Here is a 15,138-nt window from a genome sequence, read left to right as displayed (position 1 = left end):
GATCGAGACATCCTTGAAGACGTCGTTCAAGAAGACTGGTCCATTGAGAGCTGTAGTAGATCGCAAAATCATCCACAAAGAGGGAGCCCGAGACATCAGGAAGGAAATCCATAATTGGATTTATGGCAATGGCAAACAGTACAACACTTAGCACGGAGCCCTGGGGTACCCCGTTTTCTTGGGAGAAAGTACGGGAGAGAGTAGTGTTCACCCGCACTCTAAATGTGCGCTCTGCCATAAATTCGTGAAGAAAAAGGGGCAGCCGACCTCGAAAGCCCCAAGAGAACAGTGTGCGGAGGATGCCTGTCCTCCAACAGGTATCGTATGCTCTCTCCAGATCAAAAAATATTGCTACTGTTTGGCGTTTCCGGAGAAAATTGTTCATGATATAAGTGGAGAGAGCAACAAGATGGTCAACTGCAGAACGATGCTTTCGGAAACTGCATTGGGCAGGTGTTAAAAGACTGCGGGACTCCAGCCACCAAGCTAAACGGCAATTCACCATACGCTTAAAAACCTTACATACACTACTTGTGAGAGAAATGGGGCAACAGCTAGAGGGGAGATGTTTGTCCTTTCCAGGTTTCGGAACAGGAACGACGATAGCTTCCCGCCATTGTCTGGGAAAAGTACTGTCGGTCCAAATTCGATCATAAAGGCGAAGGAGGTAACGCAGACTATGGGTTGATAAATGCAGCAACATTTGGATGTGGATACCATCCGGTCCTGGGCCGGAGGAGCGAGAAGAAGAGAGCGCATGTTGGAGTTCTCGCATGGAGATAACAGTATTATAGCTTTCGCAATTTTGAGAGAAGAAAGCAAGAGGTTGCACTTCCGCTGCACGTTTCTTCGGGAGAAACGCTGGCGGGTAATTTGAAGAGCTCGAAATCTCAGCAAAGTGTTGACCCAATGAGTTAGAAATTGCGACAGGGTCCACTAATGTATCACGTGCGACAGTGAGCCCAGAGACCGGGGAGAAACTAGGCGCGTCTGATAACCGTCGAATCCGACTCCAAACTTCCGAGGAGGGAGTGAAGGTGTTAAATGAGCTAATAAAGAATTTAAAGCTTACGTTCTTGCTATCGCGGATGATGCGACGGCATCGCGCACGGAACTGCTTATAGCGGATACAGTTGGCCAAAGTAGGATGGTGGCGGAAAACGCGAAGAGCACGTCGCCGCTCACGTATTGCGTCACGGCATGCCTCATTCCACCAAGGAACTGGGGGGCGCCGGGGCAATTCGGAGGTGCGTGGTATTGAACGTTCCGCAGCTGTAAGAATAACGTCTGTAATATGTGTGACCCCATGGTCTACACTAGGCAAGTGACGGTCATTGAATGTCGCTAGAGACGAAAAAAGTGTCCATTCGGCTTGGGCAAACTTCCAGTGTCGCGGGCGCATATATGGCAGTTGTGGCTGCGATCGAAGGACATATGGAAAATGGTCACTCGAGTGTGTATCATCAAGGGCGAACCATTCGAAGCGCCGAGCTAGCAGAACAGTACTGAACGAAAGGTCCAAATGAGACAAATTTGTCGTGGACGAAGACAAAAATGTAGGGACCCCAGTGTTGAGGCAAACTAGATCCGCTTGGTGGAAGACTTCTAGCAATAGTGAGCCATGTGGACAAGGATGTGGAGATCCCCAAAGCGGGTGGTGGGCATTGAAGTCCCCAACCAGCAAATAGGGGGGTGGAAGCTGACCAAGAAGATGAAGGAGATCAGCTCGTGCCATTGGTATGGATGATGGAATGTATACAGTACAAAGAGAAAAGTTATATCCAGAAAGGGAAAGACGGACAGCGACAGCTTAGAAGGAAGTGTTTAAGGGGATTGGGTGATAATGGAGAGTATCATGGAGAAGAATCATGAGTCCTCCATGGGCTGGAGTGCCTTCAACAGAGGGGAGATCAAATCAGACGGACTGAAAATGGGGGAGAACAAACCAGTCATGGGAACGCAGCTTTGTTTCCTGAAGACAGAAGATGACCGGCGAGTAGGATCGTAAGAGGATCAACAATTCATCCCGATTGGCTTGAATGCCGCGGATATTCCAGTGGATAATGGACATAGGGTGAACAGAAAATGGAGGAATGTGACCAAGGTTGCCGTCAACTCAACGACTGCTCAGAGCTTGCGACCGACAGCATGGAATGGCATTCAGCCGAAGGCAGAAGATCCTGAGCCATAGGTTGTTCAGGAGCAGCTCCTGCCACCAGCGATCGGCCAGTTGATCGGACGTGAGCAGTGCGCCTCAGCGACACAGAAGACGGCTGAGGCCGGTTACCGCCAGGTGGTGCTGTAGATGAGACACGCCTTGGCAGAGAAGGAGATGAACTGGGTTTCTTATTAGCCTTCTTGGAAACATGAGGTTTAGATGAAGGAGGAACCGATGGTTGTGAAGTTGGGGTACGTAAAAAATCTTCACGAGTATGCTCTTTTTTCGAAGTCCTGGTGTCTGACTTTTGGGCTCGAGATTTAGCAGAACCCGATGAAGGGTGAGCCATAGAGTGGGCAGGCGAAAGTGGTGAGGTTGAACGGGTGATCTTTGCGCTGGCCGATCTGACGACCGTGGCACTAAAGGTGAGGTCGCAAGTCTGCGTGGCCGCCTCCTTTGTTGGCCGAGGAGAAGCAAGGACAGTGCTGTATGTTCCTGTCTGAGGCACGGTGGGCTGTCGACTGGCGAATAATTTTCGAGCAGCAAAGTTAGACACCTTTCCCTTCACTCTGATTTCCTGGATGAGCTTTTCGTCTTTAAAAATGGGGCAATCTCGAGAGGAAGCAGTGTGGTCACCCATACAGTTGATGCAACGAGGGGATGGAGGTGGACAAGCACCCTCATGGGCATCCTCGCCACACATAAAACATTTGGCCGGATTGGAACAGGATGGCTGGTGTGATTGAACCGCTGACACCGATAGCAACGCGTAGGGTTTGGGACGTAAGGGCGAACGGAAATTATCTCATAGCCTGCTTTGATTTTCGATGGGAGTTGAACTTTGTCAAACGTCAAGAAGAGAGTGCGAGTTGGAATGATGTTCGCATCAACCCTTTTCATAACTCTATGAACAGCCATTACGCCCTGGTCAGACAGGTAGTGCTGAATTTCTTCGTCAGACTACCCGTCGAGGGAGCGTGTATAAACGACTCCACGTGAGGAATTTAAAGTGCGGTGCGCTTCAACCCGGACAGGGAAGGTGTGTAGCAGTGAAGTACGCAGCAATTTTTGTGCCTGGAGGGCACTGTCTGTTTCTAACAACAAGGTGCCATTCCGTAATCTGGAACAAGACTTTACAGGACCTGCAACTGCGTCGACAGCTTTCTGAATAATGAAAGGGTTGACCGTGGAGAAGTTGTGACCTTCGTCAGACCGAGAAACAACAAGGAACTGTGGCAACAATGTAAGAACTGACTGTGGCTGAGACTCATTGAACTTACGCTTGTGAGCAGACATAGTAGAAGATGAGGAAACCATTGCGGCAGTATCCCCCATGATTACCGGCATCTCTGACGGCGCGCTCCTCCCTTGTGGGGGTCCTCTCTGAGGGCACTCCCGCCTTAGGTGATTGTTCACACCTCAGGTCACACCTCCCGACAAACGGACGGAGGGACCAATCGGCACTTTCGGAAGGTATCAGCTCGGGTAATCACCCCTCCCTGGGCCTGGCCATTACCAGGGGGTACGTACGTGTCCTACCTGTCTACCCGGGGCGGGGAATTACGCGTTACCCCATCACCGGCTACGCACGAAAATGCGTGGGTCGGCCCTCAGACATGCACAGGGAGGAAGAAAGAGAAAGGGAAAGGGAAAAACAAAGAAAGGGAAAGGAAAGAAGAGAGGTCTCAAATGCCGCAGCGGAGAAAAGGGTAAAGAGAAGAGGTAAGGAAAAGAGAGGACAAAGGAAGGATGAAGACATACAAGCAGAGAAGGCGAAGAATACGTTACATATACGAGCGTCCGTCTCCGGACGTAGGCACAAACCATACTCTCAGAGGGGGAGAAAAGGAAGGAAAGAGCCAGAGGTGAGGGGAGGGGGGGGGGGGGGGCAAAGATGGGGGATAGGGAAGGATGCGGAAAAAGGAAGGTATGCAGCCCGGAAAGGAAGGAGGGCCACATTAGTTCGGGGTCCTGTGCTCGCTACGCACATATCCACAAAAGAGTTGTGGACCCCCTGGGGGGGCGTGAAGAGTTTGACAGAGCACTGAAAGACCTGAGTCGAAACAAGGCCCCAGGAGTAGACAACATTCCATTAGAACTGACAGCCTTGGGAGAGCCAGTCCTGACAAAACTCTACCATCTGGTGAGTAAGATGTATGAGACAGGCAAAATACCCTCAGACTTCAAGAAGAATATAATAATTCCAATCCCAAAGAAAACGGGTGTTGACAGATGTGAAAATTACCGAACTATCAGTTTAATAAGTCACAGCTACAAAATACTAACACAAATTTTTTACAGATGAATGGGAAAACTAGTAGAAGCCGACCTCGGGGAAGATCAGTTTGGATTCCGTAGAAATATTGGAACACGTGAGGCAATACTGACCCTACGACTTATCTTAGAAGCTAGATTAAGGAAAGGCAAACCTACATTCCTAGCGTTTGTAGACTTAGAGAAAGCTTTTGACAATGTTGACTGGAATACTCTCTTTCAAATTCTGAAGGTGGCAGGGGTAAAATACAGGGAGCGATAAGCTATTTACAATTTGTACAGAAACCAGATGGCAGTTATAAGAGTCGAGGGACACCAAAGGGAAGCAGTGGTTGGGAAGGGAGTGAGACAGGGTTGTAGCCTCTCCCCGATGTTGTTCAATCTGTATATTGAGCAAGCAGTAAAGGAAACAAAAGAAAAATTCGGAGTAGGTATTAAAATCCATGGAGAAGAAATAAAAATGTTGAGGTTCACCGATGACATTGTAATTCTGTCAGAGTCAGCAAGGGACTTGGAAGAGCAGTTGAACGAAATGGATAGTGTCTTGAAAGGGGGATATAAGATGAACATCAACAAAAGCAAAACAAGAATAATGGAATGTAGTCGAATTAAGTCGGGTGATGCTGAGGGAATTAGATTAGGAAATGAGACACTTATAGTAGTAAAGGAGTTTTGCTATTTCGGGAGCAAAATAACTGATGATGGCCGAAGTAGAGAGGATATAAAAGGTAGACTGGCTATGGCAAGGAAAGCGTTTCTGAAGAAGAGAAATTTGTTAACATCGAGTATAGATTTAAGTGTCAGGGAGTCGTTTCTGAAAGTATTTGTATGGAGTGTAGCCATGTATAGATGTGAAACATGGACGATAAATAGTTTGGACAAGTAGAGAATAGAAGCTTTCGAAATGTGGTGCTACAGAAGAATACTGAAGATTAGATGGGTAGATCACATAACTAATGAGGAAGTGTTGAATAGGATTGGGGAGAATAGAAGTTTGTGGCACAACTTGACTAGAAGAAGAGATTGGTTGGTAGGACATGTTCTGAGGCATCAAAGGATCACCAATTTAGTATTGGAGGGCAGCGTGGAGGGTAAAAATCGTAGAGGGAGACCAAGAGATGAATACACTAAGCAGATCCAGAAGGATGTAGGCTGCAGTAGGTACTGGGAGATGATGAAGCTTGCACAGGATAGAGTAGCATGGAGAGCTGCATCAAATCAGTCTCAGGACTGAAGACGACAACAACAACAACAACAACAACAACAACATCCCACTGCCATAACTTATAATAGTCACTGAAGCATATCCAGAGGTTATAGTGACAGAGGACTCATGACGCTTACCAGTGCCCAGCTCAGGAACCCGGACTCACAGCCTGTACCCTACAAAGGGATGCTCAACCCCTGAGGAAGCAATTGTATTAAAAAACTACGTATTGTAATCAGCGAGAAGTACACTTTCACAAAGCATGAACAACCATACTTGATAATCAGTCTTGAGAAACTGTATGAACCGAGCACAAACACACTGAAATTCATTTCCAGTATTTTAGGAAGGAGTCTGATTGTTATTTAAACTGCTTGGCTGGCCCCCTGATGATTCAAGGATTATTCTCACATCAAGATATAAAAGCTAATCCATTAAAATATGACTAACTGAGAATGAACAACTGTAAGCAATGCATGCATGGCAGCTCTTTCATTGGAAGGGTAGCCTTATGGAGTGCATGTTTATGGCTTTTGGTTCCTACATAATGACGAAAGATGTTCAACATGGCCAGAGTAGCGTTTTTATTGATAGTAGTTTATTTTCCGCGAAATCAATTAATTCATTTTGTCACTACTACTGACTTCTATCCTCAGCTGGCAGAACTGCATGGAAGAAAACAGCATGTGGTACTGAAGATTATAGCAAGCACACTAGCTCATCTGTCATACCTTTAACATTCATTATCGCTGTTCCCATGAGTCATGTCACTAAGCAAGATGATCCTACTTTCCTAGCATTTCAAGGAAGCGAACATTGTCAAATATTATTTATTTATCACTCTAGCTGGCTACTAATTGTTGTACGCTGATGTACAATCACTCTGCTCTCCAATGAAAGCGATTTAACTGTCCAAAAAATTTCTGATTAACTTAACTTAATGGAGCAAAAATCCTGAAAAGAAAAATCAACAGGCTCAAGGCAAGATAATAACTGACATTTTTTTCTGCTATTCCAGGAAAGAACAAAGCAGTATCGACTTAAAAATCACACTCTAGACTACTTTATTCAATTATTTTAACACGTATTGTAAAAAAAGGGGAAGCTAGAGTAGTTTTTCTGAATACTGCAAGGAAACTTTTATTATACTATATACTTTATGCATAATGAGTGCTACTAACATGGTTTATTTACTGTATCTGCTGTCACTGGCGTCCATGGGTCAACAGCTGGTGAAGGAGAAGGAGACGCAGCTGCCGAAACGCTTTGGTGTGATGCTGGACTACTCCATGGATCATTCTGAAATATTTCAAAAAACAAAGCATACTTAAAGACATACTGAAGAATAAAAAGCAAATCAACAATGTGTGTGTATGAGGGTGCGTGTGCACGCATCTCAGGATACGTTAGGTGGCACAGATCTGAAAAGGTGTGCACACGTGCATGCACGCGGACAAAGATGTGGCGAAGTGGGGCCGGGTGGGGGAGGGTTGGAGTGAGCGGTGGAGAGGGGGGTGAAGGAGCAGAGACAGGGGGACAGAGACGGAGGAAGAGACCGGTGAAAGAGACGGGTGGAAAGAGGGGGAGAGGGGGGATGGAGAGAGGCTGAGAGGTGGGAGGATGGGATGAGGAGAGGAGAGGAGAGGAGGCACCTAGACAGGGGACGCGGGGGCGCCTACAGAGGGGACGCAGGGGGTGGCGCCTAGGGAGAGACCAGGGGGGGTGGAGACAGAGAAAGAAAGAGAGAGAGAGAGAGAGAGAGAGAGAGAGAGAGAGAGAGGGGGGGGGGCATGTGGAAGGGAGGGGGGGGGGGAGTGGGGGTGCCTTTTATATATGTGAGATGCACACACAATTAAGGTATCATTGGATGAAGTATTAAGTATAATCATTAAATATAACCATTAAGAACAATCAGTTTTATAAAAGTTTTAAATTGTGATTGCAAATTGCAGTAAATAACTGGAAATCTCGTCAGTAGAAGGCATTGTAAAAATAATTTGTAATTTACCTTAGTCACATAGTAATAACTTCTAATAGAGAGGAAAAGATAAATACTGGAGAACTACTTATATGATCAACAGCTATGGTTTTGTGCATTTGTCTCAACAAAATCATTTTAGTTTGCAGCCAGAAATAAATTAGTTGAAACTATCACATGAAACTGTTAACATTAGTGCACCAGTTTTCAGAAACAAGCATGTGGAACTCCATACAGTGTACACACTTTAGGATGCCATGTAACTGGCTGTAAGTATCTACTGTTGACTTACTACTTGACAAAACATACTTCACCATCAAGGCCAAGTTTTCTTTTTGTTTATATATTGATTAATTAATTTACTGGAAATACAACTTCAAATGTGTCATTACACATATTGTCACAGAACGTATAATTATGCAGATTTTTGTCTTTAATGCAAATTTACTGTACTTTCAACAACAGTTTGGCCAGATTTGCTGGAATGAATAAGTATATTTTCTTGTTACTCTGATTGCTTCCAGTTGCAAAATGATTTGAGTAATTACAGGATGTGTGTGTGTGGGTAATTTATGAATATAATATTAATATTGTATGTCAAACATTACATGTCCTTTTTCTTCTGTCAGAGTAACAAATAAAATAAAAATGCAGTAGTTCATTAGATCCTGCTGCTGTATCCATATCTTCTGATACTCTGTCTCAAGAAAGGGTGCATTTGTACTGTACAGTACACACGGTTCCTATCTTTCAAAAAGTGGCTGTTCTAAGCAACAACAGGTGTCAGACAAAAAAAGGAAGCTGTAGCAGTTACAATAAGGGCTTCAACTTTCTACACAAAATCAACAGAGCATCACTGGTATCTATGGAAAGGACCATGATAAAAGACAACGAAATAAAATTTATTGGACAGACTATTCACTATACAATCATCTATAAATTCATTAGCAGTTAATGAGAATCTCATACTCAGATCATGGAGGGAAGACAGACAGGTTACTAAAAATGCACTACTGCAACCAGATAGCTCAAATTTAATTTCTTGTGGCTTCTATAGCAAATTTACTTTATAATCAACGTGAAGGACTGCTTGTGTAAACATCTAACAATCCAATACCTGCCCTTTAAATTTATACTCTCACTTCTTGGAAACTTGTATATTTCACAAACAGCAGGGCAAACAGGACAAAAAAAAAATCAGAAGACAAAACTAAGAGTTAACCATATTAAAGATATTTTAACATAATTTGAGGTTATGTGCAACTGCTGAAATAGAAGCCAATCTTGTGAAACTAAGTAATCTTACAAAAGACACTGAAAAAGTTTTGCACAGTCATTTCTAATTTTTTTATTTTTTGCAGGAGGGAAATGAAATTTTTTGTGAACATACATGAAACATTTAGCTATAAGTTGGTATATAAAAGTATTTTCTTTTATTTATAGGTGAGCCATAATGGACCGTGAAGTAGATGTCAGGTTGCGACAACAGTCAGTGATGGAGTTCCTCTTCATGACCGGCGATGACTCTGCCACATCGATTCACAGGAAGTTGCTTCCCGTTTATGGGGAGGACACATTGGATCGCAGCAGTATCCAGCGGTGGCTGCAGAGGTTTAAAGAAGGTGATTTCACTCCACTGGACAATCCACAAAGTGGTAGACCATTGACGGTAGTGAGCGATGTGGGTAAGGAGACCATACATCAAATCATCCAAAATGACAGATGTGTGATGACACGACAGCTTGCTGAAATGATTCGTTTGCCATTGGAAAAGCTGTGACGTGCCATCAAGACCCACAGACCACAGCTTCAGAGTCAGCTCATCAGACTACACCATGACAATGCCAAACCCCATACAGCCCTTACAAGCAAGAGAAAATCAGGAAAATGGGTTGGAAAATTGTTCCTCATCCTCCCTACAGTCCAGACTTGGCCCATCTGATTTTTACCTCTGGTCATCTGAAGGCCCACCTGCACGGTAAAACATTTGATAGTGAGAAAGACCTTATTTCCTGTGTCAAGCGATGGTGTAAAAGTCAATCCTTGGGATTTTACCAAAGTGCATTTACATCATGGAAAGACTGTTGGGCCACATGCATCACAGCTGATGGAGGCTGCATTGAGTAGGCTCAATGTATAGCTAAATGTTCCAAGTATGTTCACAAAAAATTTCATTCTCCTCCTGCAAAAAATTAAAAAAAAGTTAGAGATTACTGTGCAAAACTTTTTGAACGCCCTTTGTACATGAGAGATACAAATTGGTTGCTGTTAGCTAGTACTGAAACACAGCAGCTTACAAACTGTTAGAACACTCAGTTGTTACTCATTGATGGGAGAAGAGTACTACATTCTTACCGATTCCCAACTATAATGAAAGATGTCCAATGTCTGCTCAATATAACAAAAGAGAAAACCAAAGATAAAACAATATTAAAATAATGTCTGTTCCAAACAAAAACTGAACAAAAATTTATTAAAACTAAATTCAAACTTTTATTATTGGTATTTCTGATTCACTAAGCATTGAATTATTGAGAATCTGCAGCCAAATTATATGAGAAGCAAGATATAAATTAAAAATATGCAAATCTCATTATAAACTAGTTACCACAGAACAGAACAATCTTTCACTACACTCACTGTTCATAGTGACTGACTGAGAAAATCTGTTGACTATGTTTAGTAAAACATGAAAGTCCACATAACGGCTGTCAGAAAAGTAATTACTGGAGCAGGACCTTCCTCAAATCTTTTAAACAACTCCATCTTTGCAAAAATGGTTTCATGCACTTGAATGTCCACTGCTGTCTTCCACGAGTATCTTATGTCACCATTGTGCGAAACAGTTTATTGAGCAATTTCTAAAATCACTGAAACCTGATTGCAGGATTTTAAGAAACTGTCACTGAAATGAGGGCTAATACATTTTCAAAAATGATTTTGTGAAACTGCTCTGCAAAGAAATTCCAACTAGCAGCTTCAAACATTATTTTTTAATACACGAGAAAAATCAAATGTCTCATGGTACCTTAAACAATGAGAGAGAGAGAGAGAGAGAGAGAGAGAGAGAGAGATTGTGCCTCTAACCAAGTAATATTTAAATATTTATGGTACTAATGTCTCATCAGTAATCTATTTATGCCCACTTCAACACAACTCGATGATACAGAGAATGTATTAAGTGTTCTACTTTGTTTGTTAAAAATGGCTTGTGTAATATATAATATGATGATGACAGACATTTTTGTGCAGTGACAACATTTCAAAAACTAAACTGAAATATTTTAAAGAGAAAAAGGAAAATTCCTCTTAAAATTCAAACATACCTGAGGCCGTGTGGGGACTGGCGAGGACTGACTGACAGGTGCCTGAGGAAATCCCCAAGGATCAACAGGTGCAGCTGGAGCACCCAGGTTCACATCCAGCAGATCCAGCATGTGAGACTGCTGAGCAGGTTGTTGGTGCCTAAAGTGGATAAATGAGTTGACTAATATTTAAATACTCAAACATAAGAACAAAGTATGAAGTTGCTGCAAAATCAATATGACACACACACACACACACACACACACACACACACACACAGTAATGTCAGTTTGAGAGTAGAAGATAACATTTAAAATTTTTGTTCTGATAGCTGGATACTGATCATAGCTGCATGACTTATTCCTATAAAACAATAGAAACACAGCTGCATGAGGGGACATGATTCCAGTTTTTGTAACTGAATCCCTTCATACAGCAGAAGGCATAAAAAAGAATTACTCTGAGAAAATTACACTAAGAAAATTACACTACTGAGGATTGAAGTAGATAATTCATTAATGACAGTAAGCCAAGAAGACCATGGAGACCGGCGATGAGGGAAATTAACAACAAAATGCTAATGACCTTTTCTTAAGACAGAGAAGTTGCAAATGCCGGAGAGCAAATTCGAGGAAAGAACCAATTAAAAATTAAAGCTTGTAAAGGAGAAAATATGAACATTGGAGGGGGAAATGACAAACAATGCAAATATTGAGAAGCTGTGGCAAAGGAACAAAAGTGAAGGGAAGTCAAGAAACAAAAGATGCTGAAGTTCCCCAAATGTGTTTTGTTAGGTTGCCTCATGGTAATACCAAATGACTTACTCGGTTGCAGATTTATATATCAAAAATTGAAGGTCACTTTTTAAATGCATCAACACCTGTGGATGCAGACAGTCCCCCAAAATACTCTGGCAAGGGTAATGAATTTGACACTTTGTAAGTCAACAGTTCTTCTGGCATAGAGAAGATGTTGCGTCTTGCATTTATGGGTAAACAAGAAACCTGTAAAATTTGAGAGACAAAGTATTTTTTCTTTGAATCTGAAAGATTTCCTTTCAAGGACCGTACAGAGTGAGTAAATAACTTTTTTTAAAACATGTTGTGATGAGAGATAAATATGCTAACTCACAGTATGTCTGTTCCTGAACTATGATAAGCATATTACTCTCATAGAAAATAAACACAATATAAAGTGTACCAAAAGGAAAATTCACTGGAGAAAATTATAAAATTGTGAAACAGAATGGTACTCTCCTTCAAGAGCTGATAGGCACATAAAAGCACAAGAAATTATTATAGCTTCCAGGACTAATAGCTCCTCTTCCTTGGGGAGGAACGAGGAGTAGGTCTGTGTAAGTTAGAAAGTTAGAAGGCAAGGGAGGTCACTCACCCCACTATTAAGACGAACCCACCTGTTGTGATGATCAGGAGAGACGAACATGGTTTATTACGATGATGATGATGATGATAATAATAATAATAATTTTTATTAGTACAGAAATTGCGCAGCACTCAAGACAACACCATTACTACTGCTGCTGCACATTTCTATTTTGAGCCTTGTTGTTTTATCATTTAAGATTAACCTAATTCCCGACCCCCCCCCCCCCCCCCACACACACACACGCGCACACACACACACGCGCACACACACACACACTCACACACACACACACACACACACACACACACACACACACACACACAAACCTACTTATTCTGTAGATTTTATTTTAAAAAGTTCAAATTTTGTTTTTATCTGATTTAAAAATATACTTAAATTTTACCCACACATGTAAATAATGGGCAGGTAGTACAATAGTTTCCATTACCTACATCCATCCAATCTACACCAAATCCCCTCTATCAACATAAAGAACCATAATGGGCACCAGATTGCACGGTCTGCAAACTGAGTGTGTTGAGGTCTCATGCTCAGGCATGATGTGCACGAGTATCAATGCTCTGATCAAGCAGGCTCTGGTCGAATGACACACGCAGACAGAGGCCTCTCAGTCTGTTGTTGCTTCTACAGTACTTCCGCCAGCTGACTGAACTACACTCATATCAATTTATTTATGCAGTACAGATATATTTCTGGATAGTAGTGTCCAATCATGACACCATTATGATCCTTAAAAAAATCTTGCTTTATGCATAATAATGAAATTTGGGTACAGTTGAAAGTTTCACAGGAAAACTAAGTAACTATCAACATCTGTAACAATGATCAGTCTCGAAATGAAATATGACATTACTACTTTTTATAACACCATCTGCTTTATAGATTCAAATTTACCTTTGTGAATTTTACCACCTACAAAATTAGAAGTATAACAGAAAAGAAATGGTCTCCATTTATTCTCTGTTAGTGGTCTAATTACAATCAAATGTCAGGATATCATTGACTCCTTTCAGGTCACGTCTGGTTATCTGACTGAGATAAAGTTTCCATGCTGACTGTAACTGCTGACTGTAATTTCTTATGCTAGTCACATTTGAGACGGAAACAGAGAACATTCTTCGGTAAATTAGATAGTTTGGGTAAGAATACTGTTATGCATCCACCTCACAAGTGGATTGCCGTCATTACCACTATCCACCTGGGTTATACACAAATCAAAGGTAGATTGAGTATGACATGGCCCACAGTCTAGCCACTCCGAAAACAGAGACCACATATTTTGGTTGGTGAGCACGGATGACACGCTCTTTGTTGTCTGAAATAAACCCTTACAGATATCACAAAAACAGAAACATTATAACTGTGTTTTAACTTACTGGAACTATTATTTCATCACAAATTTGATGCACTGTATTTAACATCTCATTTCTATGAGAAATAGACATAATTTTTAATAACTGAAAGAGCAGCCACAGAATTGTTGCTACTGTATGCAATGTCTGAATTTTGACGTTCTGTTCTATGAGATGGAGGCAGCATTGGTTCAGCACTAGTATTGTCTACAGTTAACAGACGATATACGGCAGTTGTACTGCACTGTCAAATACATGTTACACAGAAAATGGCGATCTGCAATTAAATACAATTTTCATTTGCTGGACACAGAGCATGTGTCAAATGGGAAAATTGGGTTTACTGTAATTAAGACATACTTCTATATCCTCAGGACCTGCGTTACAATGACTTTTTAGTTTATGCACCCATAACAACACAAACTGAATTGTAGGATGCTTCTCACCTTCAAGTATTTCTATTCCATCTCTGAATAGCTCTACAAATGTTACGAGTTATTTTGCAGCATTGCCATAACCAGAAGGTTTTTTGGAGAAACCTTTCTCCGGAATCATTTTCATGATTTTATTGTACTGCCTAACCAAAGGCTACAGTATTCTAAAGAAGCTCTTCCATCTAGTCTTTATTTCTTGTTTCAACCATTTCTGTACTGAATTCATCACAATTATTCTTTGTGAAACGGACTGTGTCTCTGGTAGCATAAATAATGAAGTAAGCCACTGCAACCTTATTTTTCACGTAATCATCATCAAAAAGGTGTTTCAGAACTGTGTTCAAAACATGTGTAATGTGTGCATAACACTGAAAGGATTGCAATGCCTTGCAAGTATTAGTGTCGTGGCCAGTGACAACTGAAGTCTTAACAAGATGCTGTAGATTTACTCTCATATTAAGTAAAGTTTCTTCAAGCCAATTCTTAATAAATTCCCCAAGTTTTCTTCTCAGAAAAGCAGGTTGTCACCAATACCATATTTTGTACTGCCTAATCTTCATGAAGGCAACGGCCTTGCCGCAGTGGCTACACCGGTTCCCGTGAGATCACCGAAGTTAAGCGCTGTCGGGCGTGGCCGGCGCTTGGATGGGTCACCGTCCCGCCGCCATGTGCTGTTGCCATTTTTCGGGGTGCACTCAGCCTCGTGATGCCAATTGAGGAGCTACTCGACCGATTAGTAGCGGCTTCGGTCAAAGAATACCGTCCTAACGGTCGGGAGTGCGGTGTGCTGACCACACGCCCCTCCTTATCCGCATCCTCCTCGGAAGATGACACGGCGGCCGGACGGTCCCGGAAGGGCCACTTGTGGCCTAAAGACGGAGCTTTTTTAATCTTCATGAAGTGTGCAGTAATAGACAGGTTAACTCTTTTCCCAATATGTTTCGATCCACATATCTGCCATAACCTTTCTACACACTTTTAGTTACCACCGCTTACATAGAAACTGGTAATATTTCAGAACT

At 42.1% G+C, this 15,138-nt stretch overlaps 1 protein-coding gene across 10 annotated transcripts in view; it reads right to left on the bottom strand.

Moving 5' to 3' along the window:
• The window catches only part of LOC126236438 (epsin-2), a 162,464-nt gene that overhangs the window by 51,412 nt on the left and 95,914 nt on the right, over positions 1-15,138 (bottom strand). For 7 of the 10 annotated variants that reach the window (XM_049945744.1, XM_049945747.1, XM_049945741.1 and 4 more), the window contains 3 exons: positions 10,944-11,082; positions 9,973-10,005; positions 6,821-6,938 (listed from right to left, as the gene is read on the bottom strand). In XM_049945744.1, coding sequence (XP_049801701.1) covers positions 6,821-6,938; positions 9,973-10,005; positions 10,944-11,082 — 290 coding nt within the window. The remainder of the gene's footprint in view (positions 1-6,820; positions 6,939-9,972; positions 10,006-10,943; positions 11,083-15,138) is intronic. The other 3 variants (XM_049945749.1, XM_049945748.1, XM_049945750.1) reach the window with 1 other exon arrangement.

This window comes from Schistocerca nitens, chromosome 2 (assembly GCF_023898315.1).
Source record: "Schistocerca nitens isolate TAMUIC-IGC-003100 chromosome 2, iqSchNite1.1, whole genome shotgun sequence".
Lineage (NCBI taxonomy): Eukaryota > Metazoa > Arthropoda > Insecta > Orthoptera > Acrididae > Schistocerca > Schistocerca nitens.
This window is presented reverse-complemented; position numbering and strand designations above follow the sequence as displayed.